Source organism: Alexandromys fortis, unplaced genomic scaffold, assembly GCF_014885135.2.
Source record: "Alexandromys fortis isolate MF-2015 unplaced genomic scaffold, M_Fortis_MF-2015_v1.1 scaffold_17, whole genome shotgun sequence".
NCBI classification, from domain to species: Eukaryota; Metazoa; Chordata; class Mammalia; order Rodentia; family Cricetidae; genus Alexandromys; species Alexandromys fortis.
Genome location: NW_026067896.1, coordinates 10,521,618 through 10,548,206, shown reverse-complemented (window position 1 = coordinate 10,548,206; position 26,589 = coordinate 10,521,618). Strand labels below are relative to the sequence as shown.

Genomic DNA, 26,589 nt, shown 5'->3' with positions numbered 1-26,589 from the left:
ATTTGAAGGGTGCTGAGATTAAAGACAAGGACTCTCTCCTTTTCGTTTGATTATGTCTGTTTTAGTCCTCCTGAATTCAGAAACCTCTTCAATGAATTAAAACCCAGCAACATGGTTATAATCATTACTTTAGTTACTTATTTAAGGGAACTTAATTATTCATAATTTAAATACTTAAACTCTTCAGTTATTTTCAATTTCCTAATGAAGTTTTAAATGAAATATTCATCATCATATCAAGTGTGACTTAGAAATAGAAATCAGACATAAAACTAAAAGCTGTGAAAAAAATTTTCTCACAGCAACCTGCATAACAACTACTGCCACCAGTAAATGTCTCTAACAGGGAAGGCATTTCCTCATAGGCTTGTTATTGATTTCTCTATTCTTTACAGTCAAGTCTTAGGTGTCTCCAGTAAAGCAGTTTGCTGTAAGTACAATAGCCTGTTTTTTTTGTTGTTTTTTTTTTGTTTTGTTTTTTTTGACAACCACTGGAACTTTCTTGCTAATATTGAGTCATACTTACAATAGCTTGTTTATTTTGTAACTGAAAGTATATAAATTTCTCAATGTCGATGTCATATAGAAATATGATGCTTTGTGTGTTGGTTTTTTGAGTTCCGATGTCTCTTCATAAGTATAATCAGCATAATAGCATACTGCTGTTGATATTTAAAAGAAATGTAATGAAATAATTTAAGTTTTCTCTAATTATTTGGTATTCACTAATTACCACCTTGAATCAATGTGGTATCATTTTTAACATCTTTGTTCATTTATTTTTATTTATATTTATCTACACTTGCCTCTTTGAGTCTGTGCACATCAAAGGCATGCAGGCACATATGGAGGCGAGAGGGAAGTGGATCACTTGGAGCTGGAGCTGTTGGTTGTAAACATCATGATGTGATTAGTGGGTGCAGAACACACAGCTCTGAAAGAACAATTTGCACTCTTAACCTCAGACTGGTTTTCCTGGGCTCAACACACACACACACACACACACACACACACACACACACACCTATTGTTAAAGAAATTGTAGCTATGTCCCATGTACAATGACCAGCCACACGTATCAGATCTGTTTCCCAGCTCTTGCCTCATTATGAGCCATTTTTCCATACAATACCAAGGTGATATGTTAAAATAAAATCCAAGGTAATGTCAAAACACACTGTGGATTTTCAAAACAAATGAAGTAAAAATTAATTAATTCAGCTTATTATTTAGTAAAATCAGTCAAAACCTTTCATGTATTACCAATGTGATCTCTGTTTTTAGCCTGCCTTTCATGCAATAATTCTGGAAAGCTTTTATGTTTTTGTGTTTATTCTTTCTCTTATCTTTTTGAGATATATATCTAACTGCATCATTTCCCCTTCTCTATTTCTCCCTTCATGCTATCTTTCAAATTCCTGATCCCTTTTGTTTTACATTAATTGATGCTACATGCATATATATGTGTGTAAATATGTATATATGCACAAACACACATATATATTTATAATTGATGTTTTTACCTTACATATATTTTGTATATATTTTTATATATGCATTTTCACACACATATATAGATATATAGATATACACATGTATATCTCTATATGGGAAGAAGACACCAATTGACTATTTGGGGAATTATTTTTATGTATTTGGGCATGTCTATCTCTCACTTGTGTATCAGACTGTAAGCAAATGTCCAATTCTCTAAACCACCTTCATTGACTAAGCATTAGATATTCTCTGTTACACCAGCTAAAGATTATTCTGAATCATTGTTGAACATTTTCATCATTTATTGCACCCCTACCTCGCTAAACTACTGAAAAGATCTTAAGTGAGTTTGTCTTTGATATTTTTAGCATAGTCATGTGCAATGTATGATATTGTTCCACCAATTTTGCTTTATGTACCACTTAAAACCTAAGACATTATTATGATTTATCAGTTCATTTATGAAAAAACTACGTCATTCTGCGGATATCATAATCCCCCAGGAAGAGTATGTCCCACTATAATTTGGGACTTTCATTTCTTGATGGCTCCGACATGGCCACTTTTTGTCCTTTTTACTGATATCGGGTGGAAACCTCCTGGGAGAATATTTTGAATGCACTTCCCTGTGTATGTGATTAGTTCTCTGGGTCATGCCAGAGCCTTATTCACAGACAGCTTCACTCCAGTCACACTGGCATCTCCCTGCTGCTCACAGCATCTGTTTCTTTCAGGGACTGTGGACCTCAGCTTTTCCTTCCAATCAATTGGTCTGGTATTTATGTGCGACATTGGTTTCAATTAGTCATCTGCATTTTTTAAAAAAAATGTTCTCAATACTGATGATAATTCCTATTTCATCCCAGGCAGTTCCTTACTCTGTGATCCTCCTCTTGGCTCTTAATATTCCGATATTTACTTTTCAAATTGCCTGAAGTCCATTTGCCTACAGAAATCTTATAGACACTATGTTTATTTTTTCTAATTTTCATGTTAGGATATTCGGAGGGAAAAAGAGTTAATTTCCTTTGCTTCTACTTGTTACTGTCTAACATATTTCCTCTCAAAGTAGCAAACAATAACTACTGTCAACTCCTTTCACAAGGCATGCATATGCTCATACCATGTGCACCTGCAGACACATCAGCTGATGATCACTAACAGAGGCAAGCTACTAGAAAGGCTATTATATATTATCTATTCAAGGAACTCCACCTTTCTTTCTCCATTGTTTTCATACTGTGAGAACTTAAGCCTCGGAGTTTCTAATATTTAACATTTTTCAGTGACTTTTGGTGTATTGCAGTCGATACCAACTTAATTTTTTTGTTGGTGGCCCCCGTGATATAAAAGTAATGTTCTGACATCTTTCTGTAACTTTTGTCCTTCCTTCTACAGGACTCAGAATGAACTATGATTTATCAGATATGATGAGTAGATGTGAACTAGGCTAAGCTACACCACAAAGAGCCACACATACAATGTCACCAATTTCTGGACCCATGATTTCATCTCTTAATTCTTGAAATTACAAAACTTGGATTTTTATTAAATCTTAATGTTATTTCTTGCTTTTCTATAAACATTTTTTTATCCAGCATAAACCCATGAACAAAACAGCCATGAACAATAAAACATTAAACAAAAATACAAAACAAACAACAACAAAATAGAAACCACCTGCTGGATGTATCATCATTTCAAGTCATATGACAGAGATACAATAATAAAAAAAGATAAATTATGAATGGAACAGAATTGAGGGACTACATATAACTCACAGTCTTATGGCCACCCAATTTTTGGTGAAGAAGCAAGTATAAAAATGTTGACACAAGAGCATTTTAAATAAATGGTTGTTGTTTAAAATGAATAGATACATGTTTCTTTATTTTAATGAAACTGGATTCATCTCTTATTCTACTATAATCTCCAAATATATCAAAACCTCAGTATAAGGTATGATACCATGAATATGATAGAGTTCAAAATAAAAAATGTGCATTAAGTCATTGACACTGTTGAGAACTTAATGATCAAGAACTAAAGACTACAGGCCTTAAGAATAATAACTAACAAGTTATAAAACTAAAATTCTTAGCAGCTATTCACATGTCATGGTTGGTGGTAAAAAGGTTCCTTTCATACCATTGGTAGTGATAGAATTCTGTAAATCTATTTATGAACAAAGATTTTCATTATTTCAAAATAGTCAATTAAAATAAACCATCACAGGTACTTACATATTAAGTTATCTATGTCTGTCTGCAGCATTATAATTTCATTAGAATATCATGGGTACCTCATAAGGAGTAGAATTATTGATTACCAGGTATTGGTATTGATTTTCATCTAAGTGAGAATGCTCTTATCTGTACTGTGAAACTAACATTGCTTATTAAACTAGGTAAATTTCAAAATACTCTAAATATATACTCAATGTGGGAGTATTAGTTATAGCAAATTCCATCTAAAATTTAAGTATAAATAATGAACATAAAGAAAAATGACCTTAATTTCATTCCTTGTTTGATCATAGCTGTATTAAACCTAAAATTAATTTCAAACCAATATTTATTGTTATATGCAGTCCATCTGTTAACCTATTTTGAAATGATTAGAAATTATCTCACTCTCTTTTACAGAAGACAAACATGTATGTTTTTTAGCCGCAAAATAAGTTGCATCTAATTGTCATAAATCATTTTTCTGGGACAACACAAATTGCAGCAGATGGTCTTTATATACATAATTTTACCTTAATAGAACAATATTTTCTTTACCACATATTTTGTTGTTGTGCACTTGGAATATCACCGTATTTTACTGCCTAATGTCATATTATTTAATTTCAGTTTCAGTGCACACTATATTAAGTTTAATCTTAATCAAACTTGAAGTTATTTGATGCACTAAAAGTGTATTTACTATAGTCAATAAAACTAGAGTGGTGTAGATTCAGTTGGATTTTATAGGAGAATTTTTTTTTCTAAAAGAGGAACACAATTTTGGAGGACACATTCCAAATTACAGAATCCCATAAAGATGCCTGCCAACTGATCATCTTATCAGATATTCTGGCATTGGCCATATGATATGGCAAGCAGTTTGGAGAATCCCTGATGTCCTAGAAAATCCTATGCCTACCTACTAACTAAAACACTAGGACCTGATTTTGTGCCTCACTTATAAGATCTTAAAATTCCTGAAATAACAAATGAATTACTAATAATAGATATTTATAACTCAGTAGCCATTCTACCTACCATTTGGGAAAGTTTCATGAAGTAGTATCTACATTATATAATATTGGGATGTAAAATACTATACAACCATATGAAATGATTATAAAAATATGATGATGAGTTAAAAAGTCCTATTTATTTCTCTAGTGATGATCTTGAGTAATTGTATTTAAGAAAACCTCAAAGTTTGTTTACATTTTTTTGCAGATAGAATCTCTCTATGTATCACAAGCAGGTTTCAAAATGATTCACTTAGCTCCTGGTTAAACTGCAAACATGCAATACAATAGCAGGTTAATTATTTAGTCATAAACAAAATTTTAATAATTTTATAATTTCCATAAGTATGGAGAATTTACTTTATGACAAGGATGCTTTATTTTAAAGCACATAGTAACAGAAAAAAGAAATAAAGTAGGCAGAAAAAAATAAAGAATAAATACTCATCTTTTCAGATTTAAGTTAAACATATTTCTCCAAAAGCTTCTGTTTCTTACACTCGCTGCCTAGATTAGTTCTTCTGTTATATTTTCCTATAGAATGAGACATTTCAGCATATCCATCATTGAATTGAAATAGTTAACCTTATCCTTCATTCTTCACACTCAACTGATTGGCATGAGCCTCATCTGGGCAAAATCAGATGCCTTTAGCTGGCTGGGTATTGGGTTGGAGAGTACACATAGGCCTTTTCAACTGGTGTTGGTGTTATTAACTGGTACTTCAATTTTATCCTTGTGAATGTGATCTCCTAATACCTTAGAGATATTTCTTTTATGGCAGACTCAGCTAAGCATTTTAAGGGCCAATATATAAGTTTTACAAAAAGAAATCTCTTATGCATCTAAACACTCAATGTTCTCCTGGACATTATAGATTACCACACTGAAAGAAGCAAGTTGATTTCTAGTAACAAAGTTAGAAAGGAATAACAACAACAACAAAAACAACTTCAGATGGTCAAGTGTCACTGCAGAAATAAAATTAAATAGAGAACTAAGACATGTCCACAATCTAAAATTACCAATATTACAGTGAAGAAACCAATCAATTACTCAGAAGATCTTCTGATTGTTATTTTCAATAGACAAATATTAATAAGAATGATTACATCTATGTTCTAACAACTGAATGGTGACAGTAATATACTCCAAGAGAGAAAACTCAAGTGTTGAACTCAATTCCATATGTGAAAACAAATTTCAAAAGAAAAGATAGAATTGCTGCATAAAACTAAACTGAAATGATACTGTGAAGGAAAAACTCAAGAAAAATATCAATGAAAGCTTTGCTGTCAGATTGGATTAGGTAGGAAGAAGAAAGTCAGAACTTAGAAAAATGTAGAAGTATGAATTCAACCATAAAAGGTCAAGGAAAATTTTCTTTTGATGTATGAATGGGGAATGGGAAGTTTGGGGATGATAAAGGACAGTCCTTCAAATTCCAGCTATATGACAAGCATACCTTAGAAAAGACATAGATACTTTCTTCAGTAAAGGCAAAGAAGAAATTCCCCAAATCTAGGGGCCAAAAAAGATGTCCATTTATGTCCGAGAAGCACTTAGAACAGAAAGTAGGACCGGTAAATAAATTCCCCTTTATATTCTATTGTTAAAGAATTTAAAGCACAAGATAAGGAAAGTGCATCAGAAACTAAAAGAGAGAAAAACTAACAAATCATACCACTTAAAGAGGCAGGCCAACAGAATAAAACACCTGACAGAAACTTTTAAAGCAAAGAAGACCTAAATACATGTATTTAGATTTCTGAGAAACAAGTGATATTTCGAACTTTTATGGACAGCAAAACGTCTTCAGTGACAAGACTTTACTGTATACAAGAGCATTATCCACAGCATCATACATCTCAAAGTGTAGTCCATAAGAAAAAAATATTGTCATTTTCAAAACAGACATACTATGTGCAAACACACCTAAATGATATCAACAAAAAATAAGACCAAAACCAAAGAGTACACATTGTTCCTGGTGACCCATGAAGCCCTCTATAAAATCAACTTTGCACCAGAATGTAAAGTAATACAAAACAATAGAAAAAGATATACAAAAAGTGAAATAACATTGTGCATTCTACCAGTTCGAAATGGAACAAAGCTCTATATCAGTGGCCATAGAGACCTTAGACAGTACATAAACTCAGAGGCTAAACAGCAATCTCTTTAGCTAAATTAACCAAAAGAAACCTAAAGACACACTAAATTTTTTTATTGCACTAAACTATAAAATCTAAAAGAAACAGGTGTGTTTCTAAATGTGTATGATGTATAAAATTAAACTAAGATGAAAAAATGAATTAAATTGACTTATAACAACAAATAAAATAGTAGTCGTAATAAAAATTCTCTCTCAAAAAAAAAAAAAAAGAAAGAAAAAAGGACAGATGGAGGTGGGAGAATTTTCCCATATGTTCAAAGAAAACCTACACCAATACTCCTCAAATTATTCTGAAAAATATGAAATGAAGGATCAAATTAAATTATGCTTATGAAACCAACATTATCTGATACCAAGCAGAAAAAGAGTCAACAAAAATAGACGATATTCCTGTATAACAGAGACTGTAGTTTAACACCAGAGATGATATATGGGCCAACATACATAAATCACTGAAAGCACCAGCCACATATATAGACACAAAGACATAAACCAAATGATTATCTCATTGTCTCTAGAAAATCATAAAAAACAAAACAAAACAAAAAACAAATTTCAACAAAGTACAAATTCCTTTGCTATAAAGTTGTCAGAGAATAGAAGGAATCAAAGGACACATGTAAGGATAATAAAGATTAATAAAGATAGTAGTAAACAAAACTACTGTCAACAGAGGCTAACATTTTTATACAGGATACTATATTGAGTAAATAATCACTATTCATCATGTAATACATAAAAGGATTTGAATCAAGACTAAGATTCTTAGTTCATGTTTTGTTTCCTTTTTTAATAATTTTTTCCAACAAAAGTGAAATTATGAGACACAGAATGAGCATTGATTTTAAAATTTTTATAAAATTTAGAAGAATCATTATAACAGGTACAGGTAGGGAACCACAATTTTGAAGATTTTTGGTTCATATCAAATGTTAGACAATAACCCAAGTAGAAGTATGACTGAAAAATTGAGGAGCATAAATTCATCTAATTACTTTGGTGGGCAGAAATAATTTTATAAATACCATTAGATTTCTAAAATTACTTTATAAGAGAAAAATTGAAAATATCAAAGGGATAAATGTAATATATATATAATTGACATATGTCAAGCAGAAACTAAATTATTGGAAAAAATAAAACTTCGTGCTGTGGAATTATTATATATTCATAAGTAAAGAAGCTTTAATATGTATTTGTGATGTAGATACAAAATGCATGTGACTTTAGTAATTTATGACTTAGTTATCTCTATTTATCATTATAGTTATCTTCAGGTAGTAACTTCACATTTTCATAGCATAAAGGACCACAAACACATTTTCCACATTTCTTCTATTTATTAACTATTAATAGAAGGAGCTTTCAGAAATTTTGTCCTTGTGATGTCTTCATGTCTGGTGTGTCACAAGATCAAGCAAAACAGTCTTTCAAAGGATCAATATTTTTACTTAACTTTTACTGACTATATATGCAAGGTATTTTTAGAACTAGCAATAGAATGAATTAAAATGATATTTTCATTTAATGTTCAGTGGCTAAATTCAAATAAATAATGAATATTTCATTACAAATGTCCCCAAATATTGCAGAGAATATACATGTATTCAAAATTAAACAAGGAGAAACAAAATAAAACAAAACAAAAACTAGTTGCAGGTTTCCTGACATTCAAGTTTAAATATGTTCTTTATTTATATTTATCCAATCTTAGAATTGAATTTTAAGGATTTCAAAGATTATGTGTCATTCCTCTCTGTATGCTATGAATATGTTTTATTACCATTGGTTAATAAAGAAACTGCTTATCAGAGTAAAGCCAGGCATGAAATCTGAAGAAAGACATAGAGCAAGAGGAGGCAAATTCAGAGATGCCAAGAAGCTGCTGAAACAGAAAGCCCAGAACCTTTACCGGTAAGCCACAGCCTCGTGGCAATACACAAACGCATAGAAATCGGTTAGTTCAAGATGAAAGAGCTCGCTAGAAATATGCTTAAGCTATTGACCAAGCAGTGCTGTAATTAATATAGCTTCTGTGTGAGTATTCAGATCTGGGCAGCCAGTAAACAAATGAGCAGCCTCTGCTTACAGATGGCACCGAGTGGATAACCTCACATCACTAGCCACAATGTGTATGAATTCAATATTGTCCTGTCCTCAGGTCATACATGTCTGTAACACCACGTTCAATTTATAGTTAGAACATTCTTTACAAAAGGTCAGTCTTGTCACATCAGTCTTCTGCTTGAGATTCTTCATTGATGCATTCATCAACTCTTTAAGGAAAGTTGAAATGTCTTGACACTTCAATGTTTGGTGTCCATTATCATTCTATCGCCTTTCCTACCCTGCCAAAAAAAAAATTGCAGTGCCTTGAATATATATTGTATTTCCCCTGCTGGAAACTTTTCTAATTTTTTTCCTACAAATTATTCTCTCTCCTCCTAACAGGAATAATCTTGTAATATTTTAAATTGAAAAACAATGCTCATCACCTAAATGTTTCAGTGCTTTATGTAAGCATAATTTATAATTTTCTAGGCATATTTCCTAGTTCTCTGAATACTTCATATAGAACATATCCCAACGTTCTAAATCATTCTAAATTGCCATTAGTCTTCTTAGAAAGAAATCTACGGATGCTTTCTATAATATGATATATATTCTTGTGTTGCATATGGTACTTAATATGTGTCTGTGAAGTAGAAAGAAGAGAAAAAAGATGGAATGTAGTAATTTTATACTTAGTATATTTAAGATGCAAACAAAAGGAGAAACAGAAAATCTCTTTTCTCTGGAAAATTAGCATATGTACAGCACGGTATTTTCTGAATTGAATGCGAAATTGTGTTGCTTTTTGTAATATTTACAATGACGCAAATGTGCAGATAGTGTAAAAATCTACAGCTCAGAAGCATCAATTTATCGACTTATCAAATATAGTTTAATTATATGGAATTCCTTTGTAATTAAAACATAAATTTATTTATCTCATCTCCAGCTAGGCTTTGAAAAGAGAAGATCTGTTTAACCTTTAGGTTTACATCACACTAAGGATTAAACTCTGTACTTCTAGAAATATAAGTCAAAGAGGGTTGACCAGAATTCACAGTGCTAAAAATAATGGCATCTGCGATCCTCTCATTCAGTTCTCTTTCTGTGATGAGTAAAATTAAGCATCCTCTGTCCCATAATCAAGCTGAAATCCTAAGCACACTTACTGGTAAATGTAAGCCATGTAAAGCTCTGCCATCATTTTATAGTATTTATTACTATTAATCATTTTAACAATATTTAATTTATTTATAACCCTTTCTGCAGTTTCCCTCCTATATACTATTTTCTAAGACAATGTTTTTTCATGCAAATTCTCCTAGTACAACTTTCCTATTATAAACAACACAAATGTTCTACAAAGTGTCTAGTGGAGGAAAATAAGACTCCATTTCTTCAGCCTATTTATGGCAATTCGTGCCAGTAGCTCAGCAACTTGTCCACAGTCAACTCTATATTAATTTTCCTCCAGAATGTTAGTTGATTCCTATACACCCATATGTCTCTTGTAGCCAACCACTAATAGTGAGACAAGATATTTTAATCAAATAGTAATTGTGCGATATCAGGTATTATTTTATGATCAATCAGATCTCAGTAAGTATCATTAAATGGGAAAGTATTAAGTTTCTTATTCCTCTCTAAAGTACACATCTTCCAAAATTCGCTAAACATATCTACCTGAGAGAAACTTTAATGATTAAAAAAGTTGTGGAAAACAAATTGTGAAGTAAGGGCCGATGTTTGGTTCTTTTGAATTATATAATATGAGAAAACCCTGAGCAATGCTTACTCTAAAAGACATCTAAAAATAAGCCTTGGTGTCACAGGCCTTGAATCCTTGCACTTGAGTGACAGAGGCAGAAGTAGTTCTGGGAATTTGAGGCCAGCCTGGTCTACAAAGCGAATTCCCAGACAGTCAGAGCTATTACACAGAGAAACCCTGTATGGAAAAACAAACTAAACAAACAAACAAAGATCACATTTCAAATTTTTTAAATTAATGTCTTTTCTCTTATCAAAATGGAACTGATATATAGAAGGAAATAAAAATAACAGGTATATCTATAAAAAATAATATTAGCCATGTCCCTGGTGCATAGAGAGAGAGAGAGAGAGAGAGAGAGAGAGAGAGAGAGAGAGAGAGAGGTTAGAGAAAGGACCCCAATTTCTTCTTCCCATCATTACTAATATAAAAACAAACCTCTGTTTCAACTTTCCTTATTTTCCCTTGCTTTATCATCAAATTAAAAAATAGCATCATAAAATGTGTTATCTTAGAATCAGGTATCTTAAATGAAAGAAAGAAGAAATGTGGAGCCAATATGAGGAACTATACAAGAAAAACTTTCAAATTAGTGGAACATTTACTTCTTCCTGTTTTTACACACTCATTTTTATAAATGCAATATAAAATTCTTATTATTCTTCTATTCTGTCATATGTAATATAAACTTGCTTGCATGATATATGGTTTGTATAATTTGGACATATATGGAGAGATCATTTTTCTTAGTAATGTTTATATATTAGCAATTAGGCATTTAACAGCGAATAACTATAACTACATATAGATTAAAATCTATATTTTGGAGTTATTTATTTAAATATTTTATTCATTTTTACATGTATATCATATGATCAATAGAAGGTAAATATTTAATTGTATATACACATACATATACACACATAAATATAAACACATATACATAGCTATATAGCTATGTATGTTTTTGTTTGTTTGGGGGTAATGTGACAGCAAGCGCTTCTCTAGTTCAAGGAGAAGATCTGTTTCAGACAAGGTCTAAGCTGTCAGGGGGAAAGATGGCTGAAGTAAGATGTGGCAAGACATGCTAAATGTATGCAAAACTGGAAGACTTGCCATTAGGATTATTCAAAATCTGTGCAGTAAGTGTTCAATGTCACCATTGTGGCTTCTTGAGAGACATTTATGCTTAGTTACAGCAAAGACTTCAACCCATGTTTTGTGAATTTCTCCAAGTGCTGTACACTGGAGGCTTTTAAAGAAAGTTAATGAGGATAATGAGGAGCTGACTTGTCACTGCAGCTTAGTGGTACTCAACACATGAAAACATAAATGATCATTTGAGAATAGAGGCGATAGTTTCAAGATTCCCCAAAACAGTTTCATTGATTCTGCTTTTGATGTAATAAATAATCCTTTTTTTCATATATTTTGATAAATATCTTATTTATCACATTATTCATATATTTATTTAAATGCAAAAGTTTCATTGTGATCAACACAGTTGTCTCATGAATGCTGCATGATCATTTTGATATTTTTACGAACTGTTTTCAGAAGTAATTTTTCTTTATTTAATATGTGAACTCATAACCATTTCAAATAATTCAGAATATGGGATTCTTTTTGGATGTCAAACAACTTGACACAGAAAATAATTTGCTTAATATTCATTTTTGAAAAGTTTGTTCATAATATTCATTTAGTAAATGTGCCAGTAAGCTTGCTAAGTACATTCTCAAGAATTTCATTCAAATGGAAAATATTTTAATATTTGGTCACTTTTGTCATTGTATCAGTGAGATAGTTTATATTCAATGAGCAATAGTGAAGTCAATATAAAACTAATTATTGCTAAGTTAAAATCATGAACATTTGGCAAATCAAAATCTGAAAGGAATTTCATTCTAAGCCCTCCATTACATTTTAAATTAGTAAGTACTTACCTATTTGTCCAGACATCATGATAAGCATGTTATTTCATAACACCTCAGAAACTAAACATAAATAATGGTATTTTGAATTTATTACCTGGATAAATTATATTAATGAGGATTTTTAGATATCAAATATTTAATGTAGATTTAAAATTAGTTTCTTATTTCAGTTTAAAATATAACTTGATAAGATCAATGTAGAACTATTTTTAAAGCTTATTTATACATTAATTCTGTTTTGATAATAACTTTAAATGCTTTTGTATATAAATTATAGTTGATTAAAAGAAAGCACTACTTTGTATCATTTTAAAGATTTTCTGTTTTAATTTACTTGTCTCTTCTCTAATTTAGATGTTGTTGCTATCCTATTGGCTGATGAATTTTATTAGACCATATTGGATACAGCTTTGAACTTGTTGCAATTATTGCAATTTGAAATGCAAATTAACTTCAATCTTGCATACTTAGTAAAAATGCTACTATATGCTTAATAAAGTTAGTAGCATTAGACATAATAAAAGCGAGGTATCCTTTGATTTTAAAGACCAAGTTCCATGTGTTGGCATTTCCCCTGAAAGATTCATGTAAATGATGTTATATATAGGAAGAAAAGCAGGGTTGAAGTGCAGACTCATGTCTAAGAGCATTTCTTGCTGTTGCCAAGAACCTGAGTTCGATTTCCACCATCCCCATGAGGCTTACACTTCCTTGGACAACATGCATGAGTCTGATACACAGATTTACATGCACAGAGTAAAGCACTCATAAAATAATAAAAATAAGTCTATAAACAGATTATTTTAGGAAAAAAAGAAAACTACAAAATACCTTCCATGAAGGAAAATAATAAAATATGCAAATTATGACTCAAAGATAATTGCAACATTAAAAGTATTTTGATTTAAATATTTTCATTGTATTTTGGATATGAATATATGAAGTTTTGTTGCACTTTTTATTTAAATGTTGACTACATTTTTAACCATTACATGTCCTTAATATTTGTACTTAATTTACAAAGTTTCATTGACATGATTCAGAGAAAAATACTGAAATTAAGAAAATGACAGGACGATCAAAGATAAATAAAAAGCTAAGAGAATGATCTTGTAATGGAAAGGCACATTTAATGCATTCATTTTTTAATTTGGGGTCTGAACACTCATATTTAGAGGATATTTTTTCTTAACTTCTTGATAAATTAGACAATAATGAGAAACTAGTGTGCCATAAAATTGAAATTGGAACAAAATTTAATAAAAAAATATCAAATCCAGTCATGTTATAAGATTTAATTTTGTTCATTCTATAAATTTTACTTTCATAGTGACTTATGCTTCTTATGTATCTATGGTTAATGTTATAAAACTTTTACAAGAATAATTTTATTAAAATTCATTATAAGTCCAAATTGGATATTGTACATACCATTCCTGAATATTAGAACTTGCATGTGTAGCATTCATCATTCCCACTGTCATGATTCCAAATGTGACATACTTATGATTTGTATAAGCATGTTTTGTATATGTGTATCATTTCATTCTTCTTTTGTTATGCTGGGGAATGTCTTATTAGTAATAATAAATTTATATTTTAGACCTATTTTGTGTTCTAAACATGGTATTTTAAAATATAACTCAGGTTAATTACAAGACAATCTAATTTTGTTAAAAACAGTTTTTATACGTGATTATATTGATTAATGAGCAGGTCTTTTGAATGTACATTTCTTCCATTAATTTGGTTGTATGTCTCGTTATGTTTTTCTGTGCTGTTGAAACCAATCATTTTGTATTTGTGAAACAGCATACTTCATTTTATAAGAAAAAATTTAAACATTAAATTTAAGAAAGGACAAACTATTTTATATATTTAATACTTCCTTGTTGATGAACTCAATTCTAAGGTATTTTACATATTTCATAATGCCTTGTAACTGCTCTTCATTTTAGGGACTTTATCAACATTGACAGTTGCCACATGTATGTAGACAGTTATGTGTGTGGACATTTTAAATGATTTTGAGCTATTAAATCTATTTAATTCATTTACATACTTAAAATATATTTATATTATTGAAAAATTTAATATTTCTTATACTCTCAACTTAAAGTGGTCCCACTATCATTATTCTGAAATGATTTATGTTTGATGTAAATAACTACAAATATATACTATAAGATGTTAACTGATGTTTTCACTGCTTTACTAGAGGATTAGGTAGGGCTCTTATAAACAGATCTAACTATGATAAATGTAATTCTTATTTTTATTTCATTAATCATATTTACTCTTCAATTTAGAGATGTCTTAATATTGTCAGTAAATCCATCATTATAGCAGATTACATTATCCCATGTAAAAAATGTTCAATGCATTGCTTCTAAATGTTCAAATATCACACTTTCTCAAAGTGATGTTTCTGAAAGTATAGGTCACAGTAAATCTGTTTCCTATACCCGCTTGGAATTCCTTTTTTAACCATGAAAGTGTTAAAAATGTGACTTTCCGAGGTAAAAGTTTATAGCAATCTATCATTTAAATATCCTACTTATTAATGATAATCTGATTTGAACAATATTTTATTAAATCAATTCATTAATTTATGTTTACTTTGTGTATTTTTGAGTGCCTACTCTATTTTAGACACAAGTCAAGTCTAGATGTAAGTCTGTAGCAGGTATTCAAATATCTATATCTATACTTGGCTTGCATTTTAGTTTGTTGATGGAAGGAATAAGAGTACGGTGTTTGCTAAAACATGACTGATTTATAAAATATCTGATAGAAAAAACATTTTTGTCTATATTTTAGTTTAAAAGAAATGGAGTATTTCTTGCTTAATCATTGAATCTTCTTATATTTGGAGTAATGGAGAAATAAATTTTACTATCACCATTGATCAAAGATAGAGATTAAAGCTCAAACCTTCAACACTGTGTTGTTTGAAGAGCCTTTTTTCTAAATTATATCAAACTTATTTTCAAATCCCCTGTTTAATCTGGACTTGTATCTATGGCCTGGGTGCTGTGAGAAATTGGTTCTGGAAGTCAATCAGAAACTTTCAGGAAGACTTGCAATCAAAGCCTGTTTTCAAGAATCAAAAATCAACAAGAAAATGATTTTTAGATGCACTTTTCTTTTCAAATTAATCATCATAGCATTGTAGTGGGGTGTGTTCTTTCAGCTCTCATGCCATGCTTTAGATATAGTGCAAATTTCTTTATTTTTCATAATTTCAGTTTGCCTTGTTTATAATTAGTTCATTTACTTATTTAAAACTGAAAGTCTTGAAGCTAGATAGGTGGTTCAGTGAATAAGAACACTTACAGCAGAGCTCTTAACGAATACAAGAATTCAGTTACAGAACCTAACTGGCAGGATTCAAAGCCACTTGCAACTCCCCTCTAAGTGATCTGACACACACACACACACACACACACACACACACACACACACACACCCCAACCCCCCCACGCATACACTCTTAAAAAATAAAATTATAAATCAAATTGATTTTTGAATGCTATAGTGAAACAATACAAATGTTTAAGTATTAGGTTTTCTTTTGGCTTCCATAGAATTGTACAGCAAAAAGCTTAACTACATTCACATTCACAGTCTCTCATGTCAGAGATATGACTCAACATTGCAACATGGGAGTCATGTGAGCAGTTTCTGTTTGTCCATAGAAATAGAGAGAGAGAATGCCACATTAAATATTAGTTTAGTATGTAGCATAGCATATTTGCATAGGCAATATAATACAATGGATTCTAATCTTCTCCCAATAACATGGAAGCAACAGTTTTCTGTTTGATATTTCAAAATACATTTATTAGTCAATATGATCTATCAATTTGCATTTATATTTCTGCTCTGCTTCCTTCATTTATAATATGATATAATTCTTCTGAGGCTATAATGAGATTTATGAGCATGAAAATTATTATTGGAAAAGTCCATGGTGATCATAACTACACATTCCTGCCTAGAAATAATGGTTTTATATTTGTCCACCTTGCTTTTATAGTTTTATGCAAACAGAATTACCACACCCACTAATATCTGAGCAGCACAAGAAAAGAAAAACACAAGGTAGATATCTATGACATTTTTTGAACTGATGCTACAATTTACACTTTCAGGATGGTTAAACAACATTGTATATTTTTGTCAAAAGGTCTAGTTAAGCATAGTTGACTGAAATGGAAGATATTTAGAAGTATATATGAAAATAAATCATATATCACTCACTTACTTTAAAAATATTCAGAAATCTAAACCTTTCAGTTTTACTAATGGCTCAACCTATAAAATTGAATTATTATCTTCTTGTTAATAATTTAAAGATTCATTTAAATATGTCCTTAATAAGTTCCATGATCCTACAATAAGATTAAATTTTATTAAATAAAAAATAGGCCAAATAAAAATGTACAACATGTACAAATATTAATTAAAAAGAAATCCTATTTTGGAAATTTAATTTAGAAGTGAACTATGTAGTTCTATATTTGCAGCTAAAATAAACTGTAGTAAGATACATACATTTATAAATGCATGTGTATAAATCAGTATTCATTCATATAATACACTAATTATGATTAGATATACAAATTGCTATTTTAAATAATTGTTGGGAGAAAAATCTATCCCTATAAATATTTCCATTGAGTATCGGTTGCTTTCACTTATAAATGAAATTATTTGTTCACTTTTATTCATTTTAGAATTGCTTTAACTAAAATTTAAATCCAAATAATTCAAAATGCTAGCTATTTTTAGATAGTTTATCAGCTGTATAAGAAGAAAAGTGCTCATGGTTTCGAAAGTCTTCCCTGGCTGGATCCTTGCCTGGCAAACAAGATTGGGATGAACACATACACATAATACTTTCAGCACCTCACTTTTTCACCACTTTGTTTTTCATCCCTGCTTTAATTTTAATTTTTTCTTTTTCACTTGCATTTCTAAAATAATAAAGCTTGATATTTTCCCAGAAATTTGAACTGATATGAAACTAGATATTGCAAAGCATAATTTTGAGAAAAGTGTGGTTACATAATTATTTATTCTGTCAAATCTGTGTCTACTAAAGTTCATCTGATGAACTAAAAAGAAAAATCATTGATGGAGAGAGGGTTTCATAAAGAATTTTCTCCTCCAATTTTGTTCACCTTAATGTATTCTGTTAGAATGTTTTATTTTGTCTGTAATTGCACTCCTAGATTGATAAAAAAAAAAAAAAAAAAAAAAAAAAAAAAAAAAAAAAAAAAAAAAACAATCCTGGCGGAGGGGGGAGGTCTGGAGGATTTCACATTTTTAGTGGTGTGCTTGTGTTTTACTTCACCGTGTTGATTAGAAATATAATTTATTAAACTTATCAAAAACCTATAAACTTCAAAAGAAAAAGTTAGCATCTAGTGCTACTGTGTCCCACAGGTTCTTCTCCATTGAGCCACACTACCTCCACTGGTGAGTTAGAGGCGCATATCAGGACTGCCACTGGCGCTCTTGCTGTTGCTAGCACACCTGCAGAGGTTACTGCATCCAGGGCTACAGCTGTCAGCAGCCATAGACTTTCCGAGGAGCAGCGAGTGCAAGAGACAAGTCTCAGAGATTCAGGTCTGGATCACAACACATCCAAGGACCAGCTCTCTCCTCATCCAGCAGACACACAAAGTGCAAGGAGAAGACCACGAAATGCTGAACAGATAGAGAGAACTAAAGAACTTGCAGGTGTTACTCATAGAGGTATCGATGTTATTTTACTTGCGCCCATTTAGTTACAGACAAAGCTGTACTTGGTGATGCTTCCAATTAGAGAAGGAGAGTTGAAAGAGAGCCCAGGTGTAGAGAATGAAGTAAACAATTTGTCTCTCAGATGGTTTCCTCTTTTTCTTATAGTTTTGCCGAATTAAAAAAATTAATTTGGTGTAGGAGAACAATGTAAATAATAAGAACTAAATTATAATAATTTGGAAGTATAGAAATTAAAAAAAAATAAATCAAAGTACAGTGAAAATGATTTAGTGGGAGGGTTAAAAGTAGAAGGGAGTATTTTTTTTTAAAGGATAGCACGAACGAGGGATAAATACCTGTTTTTCTTACCATAACATACAATTTTGAGAAAAAATAGAATACAATTTTCTATAAATAATCGCATATATATGAAGACAGAGAATGTATACCCAATAGGAATTTTAAATATTTGCATAAAATTTTAAAGTGTTATTTAGTACTATTTAGTACTTAAAAAAATTAAATATCTGAGGAAAAAAGAACTAAATCTGATGTTATTTTATACTTCATGATGCTATTGTTTATTAATCATTGCCTGAGATATGTAAATCCTTCTGTTTAAAAAATAACAGCAATGGGTGACATTAAGAATCAAAAGTAACAATTAATTTAGATTGTATTTTAAGAGGAAGTAAATTTTACATATTTTCACCTCAATTAATACAGTCAACTTTTCAAAAGTTGCGGAAAACAGGATACAGATTTTTAGGTTTCTAAACAACATAATGCTTAAATACAGAGAAAAAAATTCAAAGTAGTATTAAAAATAAAAAGATCATTTCTATCAAGATATGGATGATTGGATAAATATATTCATTGAACACATTGAAAATATAATAGACATTACATCCCATTTTCCTTCTCAGACTCACATATGTTCTTTCATCTGCATGCGGTGTATGTAGTGTGCCTGTGTGTGTTTTATGCAGATCATGATATATGCACTTTTTAATACCAACGCTGAGGACATACAGAAATCAAGATTTTGTGACATAAGTGCTTAGGATAGAAAATCCAGCGAACCACATCTGCAAAGGACATTTGTTTCCATGTGAATTTATACTAGAAGTACTTGCAATGGTTCTTAAAATCATAATTTAAAGTAAAATTTTAGCACGTAGCAATTTCATCTAAAGCATTCTATTAAGATTATCCTTTTTCTCTATTCACATTTTCCCATGAATATTTCTACTCATAAGAGAAAAACATGATACTAAAATTATATTTAAGTTATCCCAAAATTTTTATTACTGGGAATAAAGTTACCATAATAGCTATATCACTTAAAAGAGGAAACATGGTGACTTAAAGTTTGTTTCTCTATGAACAGTTATGAAAATTAAGTTTTGCCCAAATTTACCAATACATTTTGTGGAAAACTATAGATTTACAAACCAATGGTTTTTTATACACTAGCATATTGCTATTCAGATTTAAAATTGAAAACTCAGTAAATACTGATAGTATTTGTTGAAAACTGGTTGCTTGTATAAAATAAATCTATTTATATAAATTTTAACGTCAAGATGTTTACCTTGATAGATTTGAAGTCATGTATCTGCTGCTGTTGGAATCTTTTAGTGGTGTTTAAAAGACTTGTTTCCTTCCTATGTTTATTTTTAAATGATTTTATACAGGACTCATTCTATGGTAAATAGTCTTCATGATTTTTATGTTGCTTCAATAGAGAAAAGATTATGCAGAAGGCATTTAAGTGTTATTTTATTATTATTTTCATCCATTTAGTTGTTATATTTGTACCAAATTGAATTCAATTATACTGGTCCTACTGTTACTCCAGTATCTAAAAACATATCTGATTCTGTTTATCCATTGGATTTGATAGCTTTAGAAAAATGTTGCTGATAGGGTAAGGCACACATTAGCCATGAACATTCCTTTAAACGTGCATCACTCCCATTATCCCATGGGAATCACAGTTTTGACAAGCCCTAAAATAACAGCTACATTTTCTGACATTAAACAGTTTTCAGTGATATGATTCCTAGCAGGTATAAGTATCTAAATTGGGGTTGGTGGATGTCAAATGCTTTGTCTTTAAAAAAAAAAAAATTCTTCTAGTTCACCCGAGTGCTTCCTGAGAAATTGAATGTTAATGGAGCCATATATTACATGTCCTCTGCCTTCAAAAAGTTCTTCCTACTAGTTCAGAGAGAAAACTGGTGTATTGAGATTTTATACAATGTTAGAAACAGGTTATTCAGTGTATGTGAATCATTGAAATGAGAATTAATACAACCCAAACCGTTCACATTCTTCTCCATTTTCTATAGTTTCCTTTATGGACAGCCCCTATCGGGCCACACTTAGTGATGGCATGGAAACCTATAAGCTGAATATTACTTCAGTCTCAAAATTTATCTCATGAAACTCTCACAGACACTGCAGCTTCCTTCCTTCCTTCCTTCCTTCCTTCCTTCCTTCCTTCCTTCCTTCCTTCCTTCCTTCCTTCCTTCCTTCTTTTCTTCTCTCCCTCTCTTTCATTGTCTTTTTACTGTAATATGATTTGTCTTCGAGTTTGGCTAACACACTATGCTTTGCTTGTTATCAACTTTAAATGATTTATTTATTTATAAATGATTTATTTTATTTTTAAGATTTAATATAATTACACTGTTTTCCACTTTCCCCTTTTCTTCTTTCTAAATTTGTCATAGGCCACTTCCTGTACTTTTCCAAAGTCATAACATTTTTTAATTGATATATACATACTTACATGTGCATTACATATATATTTCTAAATACATAATACATACACACACATATATATATATATACATTCATACATAAACGCATTATATATACACACCTTACAGTGAATTCTTGTTCCTGTCTTTAACTGTCATTTTAGACTTTCTTTTAAAAGATTTTTTTTTTTTACAATGTGACTGGGCTCTGCAACTTCTCATCCTTCATTTGCATAGATGGTTATAATTTCATCTCCTCATACGAAACTGTCATCTCTAGAAACATTAAACTATCTAAACATAACTTGCTTTTGTGATGTGTAGGTAAATCCTAACGATAGGACTTACCTTGTGTGTTCTTAGAAATTAGGATACAATGTTCCAAGAAACTATCCTCGTTCTTCCTCACTGCATTCACTTTTACTAGTGTAGTTTGGTACCATGTATGTATCCAGAAAATGTCTGTTAAAATAAAAATTAAATATTCACTTAAGTTGCTGAAATTAAAATGAGTATTGCTCATTATCCTGCCATAACTATGGGTTCCTTTTTTTAAAAAAATACACTTTTTATTTTCTTACTATTTTAACTATTTTGTTAAAAATAAATGTAATAAAGAAAATAATATTCTCATGAAACCGCACTCATATGGTGCTAATTTCTGTATGGCTTCAAATTCCAAATGTCTAAGAATGAAAAGCCTTATGACAGGTTTTGTACATATTTTCAAAACAAAAATATACCTCTAATTAAACAGCAATGAATTATAAAGTCAACCAATTTTATTTTTTAACAAATACAGAGATGGTACAGTGCATGCTATTTAGCTGAGGTTAATTATGCCCTAGAGCATAAACATTGGAAAGTTTCATGTAGTGTAGCTTTCAGTGTTCATAAATTAATGATGTTTAGTACTATAATACTTTTCTATTTCTCGTTGCCCTTTTGTACGCCTATTGCGATTAATTTATTTTGGTCAATTTTAAAATCATTAGTAGATATTTGTATATACTTTTGCAACTGTTCGAATAAATTGAAGTATCTTTAGTTAGAATGCATGGTACTTAAAAACACAGCAAGACTGTAAAAGCTGAAATTTAGTTTGGTAATGGACACTTGGTTGTAGGGGACTTAAGTGCATATATATATATATATATTTATTAAAAGTTAAGTTTCCTGTCGCTATGTCCATTTTTATAAATAATAGTTTTTTTTTTTAATTAATGGATAGGCCGAGCGATGGTGGTGCACACGCCTTTAATCCCAGCACTTGGGAGGCAGAGGCAGGCGGATCTCTGTGAGTTCGAGACCAGCCTGGTCTACAAGAGCTAGTTCCAGGACAGGCTCCAAAGCCACAGAGAAACCCTGTCTCGAAAAACCAAAATAAAATAAAATAATGGATAGTCTAAAAATAGGAATTTATCAATCATCATTATACACTCTCCCTAGGAACAAATTCCAAATGCTTTTTCTATGTAATTTAGTGTACTTTCAGATTCATATAAGTAACAGAATGTCTATGGGAGCACTGAATATGGGAGCACAGAAATATACCTTGAGACATCTTTCTGTTCTCCTTGTTTAGCTTTTTGATTTAAAAGAATGAGTCTGAGACCATTGCCATGACAAATAAACTACTTATGCTGCCTTAGACGAATATGTTTTTTTTTAAAATAATAAAAACTATTTCAGACTAAGTTTTTAACATATGCTAGTTGTTTTATTATTATCATGACATTTAAATCTGTAGAATTTTACTGAACAGTATGTGATCAGTACAGTCTATACCACACACTAGTACACCTTCTCTAGTGTTTATTTACCCCGCCCACCCCAAAACATCTCCTCCTTTCTAATTTACCCTATCAATCACTGGTATCTGGCTAAGTAGTTTCTCTATAATTTGAAGTAACTGAAATTTAACTTAAAAAAACATTTTCCTTACAGTATTTTAAAATATAGTGAAACAAGTGTGCGGATAAAAAGTACTTAAAAGTCAAAGGCTCGAGTCAAATGGAATTCATTCTTGAACTAATACTAGAAGATAGATTAGGAGTTGAAAGTTTGTAATTCTGTTACCTTAGTTGAACCTATAGTAAATACTCTCAGTGGATATTTGTGATGAATAGAAGTATAAATCCAAAGCTAGTTTAAGATTGTTAAACTGTGTTTAAAAGAAGATGATATTAATGTAAATAAACCTAAATATGTGATATTTTATTAAAATTCTTATATTTTAATTAAAATAACATTTAAATAGACACAATTAAATATTATTAGAATTATTTAATTTGATATAAGATATATTTTGAAATTATTTCTTAGTATATAGACATAATTCTCTGTAGAACTAACTCTATACCACTATGAACTAAAGAAAAACAACTAAGAATTTACCTCAATGAAAGCTTAAATATGTAACTATATAGTAAAACACACAATATCTGCTTTATTCTTCATTTATTTAAATCTCAGATAATGTATTATCACACTATAATTTTATAGATTACTTTTTGGAGAAGCTAAAGGAGAACCTAGAACTCATATCAACTGAGTACTATTCATTCATTTTCATTAATTTATTCAGTATTCATTTTAGAAAACAGTATATTGAGATTATAGATTATACAGAATATAAGACTGTATAAGATTAACATTTTAAATAGAATTTAATAATAGATCATATAAATAATTGGGTATTTTTGAACAAGAAATGATCAGCCATATCATAGTAACAATAAATTTGACATATAATATTATACAACATTCATTAATTTTAATATTATATTTCTTAGAGACTATAACATAATTTTATCTATTTTTCCATATAAAGGTAATTAATGTCATTTCTTAATGAACATCCGTGATGACTGTAACTTTTATAATTAAAATATCTGTATCTTTCAAGCAAGGGTGTTGTCTCTACAAAGCAGAATGATCATTCATCTTTTTTGAACTTCCTAGTATAAATTAACAAGATGACTTCAACAATATGTGGAGTGAAATATTTGTGCAAGGTTTCTAGACATCACCAATGTTGGCTTTGCAGAGAACAGTGACTCTTTCACAGTTCACTTAACAATAGTGTTTCATATTCATAGGGTGTTATATTTTTATAAAATTATTGTTATCTCTGAGGATGACTCTGAAGCAGACTTCCTAACAAAACTAAAGCTGAAAAGAAAATACAGTTTAAATATCACTCTCTCGATTAAAAAAAAAGCTACTTTTATTTTAGTTCTAAGAGAAGTATGCTGATTTAAGCATCATATTCACTGAGTTAAGCATTTACATTAAAAACAGAAATTTTTACTTTTAACTTGCATTTCAAGTAAGTTCTTAAAAACTTATATAAGATTCAAATAAAATCTTCAAGCACCTGGCATTTTTTAAAAATTATTTAAAGTAGATTCTTCTCTCATACTACACATCTCAACATGGTTTATCCAACCTCCACTCTTTCTAGCCTCCCCCCACACACAAATACACCTGCTCCCTCTCTATTTCCTCTTCAGAAAACACCATATTTTCAAATGGCAGACAGATAAGACAAAATAGTATCCAGTAAGACAAGAAAAAAGTCCTCATATGAAAGCTGGACAAGGCAATCTAGAAGGAGGAAAAGAGTCTCAGTTGTAGGCAAAAGAGCCAGAAATACACCACTCCCACTATTAGAAGTCACAAAAGAACACCCAGCCTAACAATGTTAGCAGAAAAGCAGAGTTCTTGGTACAGACCTAAGTAGGCCCAGTGCTTGCCGTTTAAATCTCTGTGAGGCTAGTCTCCCGAACACAGGAACTTAAAAAGACAGGTCTATTTAGTGAAAGGGTTTGATATAATATAAAGCTTTAGCATCTTTATTAAGACAGACCATCATCTGTGTCAAATAATTTTTTGATGCTAAATATGTGCATGCCATTAAATTATATGATCTCTTGTAAATATACTTTAAATATTTTCAGGTAATTAGTAGTGTTTTCTTATGATGTTTTGCTAACTTTGTTTAGGTTTGCTATGGTTTAACTCTCATTGGCATCATCACATTGATAAATTTACTTTATAAATTATTTGACTGAGTTTTGATGGATATGGAGTAATGTCCATCCAGGATAAATTTACTTTATAAATACTGTGACTTAGTTTTGATGCATACAGAGTAATGTCCATCCAAGAATCAGTTAGTAAACTTTTGCAAGTTTTACCTTTTGCCAATTACGGGATGATGTCATTGGGATGAATATTAGATATTAACTGAACTTTCAAGAAAAAAAGTTGCATGGAAAAAGTGGTACAGAAAGAGGATTTGTCAATTATAAGAAAAGGAAAACTCAAAAATTATTAAACATCTAGATGAAGATGAGTGTAAGTGATCTGTCTTGTGTGATGTCTCTTGTGTGATGTGTCTTAGTGTTGGAACAAAAGTTAAGAGAAAATTTGTGTGAGGAAGTCTATTCTATCGTTTTTAAAACCATATAGCAGCTGCTTTTGCATACTCCTAATTCACAATGTGAGAAATAAAACGTTCAGACAGATTGTGGTGAGATAGCTGGGCGAGGAAAAAGCTTACAGCCCCTGGTTTTAATGAGCAGAAAAACACATGGTGGAAATAGATAGAAAATTTCTCCAAATTTTCAACTGACATAAAAATGCTCACTAGGGCACACTTGTGTGCAAGTGTACACACTCACACACTCACACACACACACCAATCAATAAGCTGGCAAGTGTAAAATAGCAGATTGCCAAAGTCAGGGTGAAGAAGAGACAAATTGTATATTCCAAAAGCATTTCAAATAATCCTTCCATAATGAAAGATTATAGTCCTTTTTTATTCTGAAATTGTTTGTGACATCTGATAATATCACATATTAATTCACATCTCATTCATCATGTTCTGCTTGTCTTGGTTGTTGACATAATATGTGCTTATTTTCTCACTATTTAAATTAATAACTGTTTTACAAACAAGAATGGGAGAGGTTATTGCTATCATAAAAAAATCTAAGAATTTACTCTGTGTTTGTCTCATGTGTATAAAATCAGCTTTGTGTGCATTTTCCTAGGGCCCAATAACATCTGTGCCTAAAATTCCCCAAACTGTCTAGTTAGGATTCAACTGTAGCTTTTCTTTTAGGACAGATTATTCCTAAGGCTCAATTAGACTGGTTTTTCTACTTTCTTCACTACTATGTTCCACTATACTTAATTACCTATTTGTTTACTTAAACTTATTTTCTGAACATATAATTTATTTGATTTTCATCTTTCTAGTTTTCTATTCATTTTCAGTCCATTTCACTGTTTTTTTCTTTTATCTGCTGCATACTCGTTCCCTCTTTTTCCTCCTTTCCATTATTTTCTTTCCACTTTTCTTTCTTCATATAAATTATTTAGTA

At 30.6% G+C, this 26,589-nt stretch overlaps 1 protein-coding gene across 3 annotated transcripts in view; it reads left to right on the top strand.

Moving 5' to 3' along the window:
• The window catches only part of Csmd3 (CUB and Sushi multiple domains 3), a 930,239-nt gene that overhangs the window by 322,110 nt on the left and 581,540 nt on the right, over nt 1-26,589 (top strand). The window contains exon 7 of one of the 3 annotated variants that reach the window (XM_050162593.1): nt 18,126-18,437. The exons of the other annotated variants lie outside the window; for them this stretch is intronic. Within the exon in view, the coding sequence (XP_050018550.1) occupies nt 18,126-18,437 (312 nt within the window). The remainder of the gene's footprint in view (nt 1-18,125; nt 18,438-26,589) is intronic. 3 annotated transcript variants of the gene reach the window in all.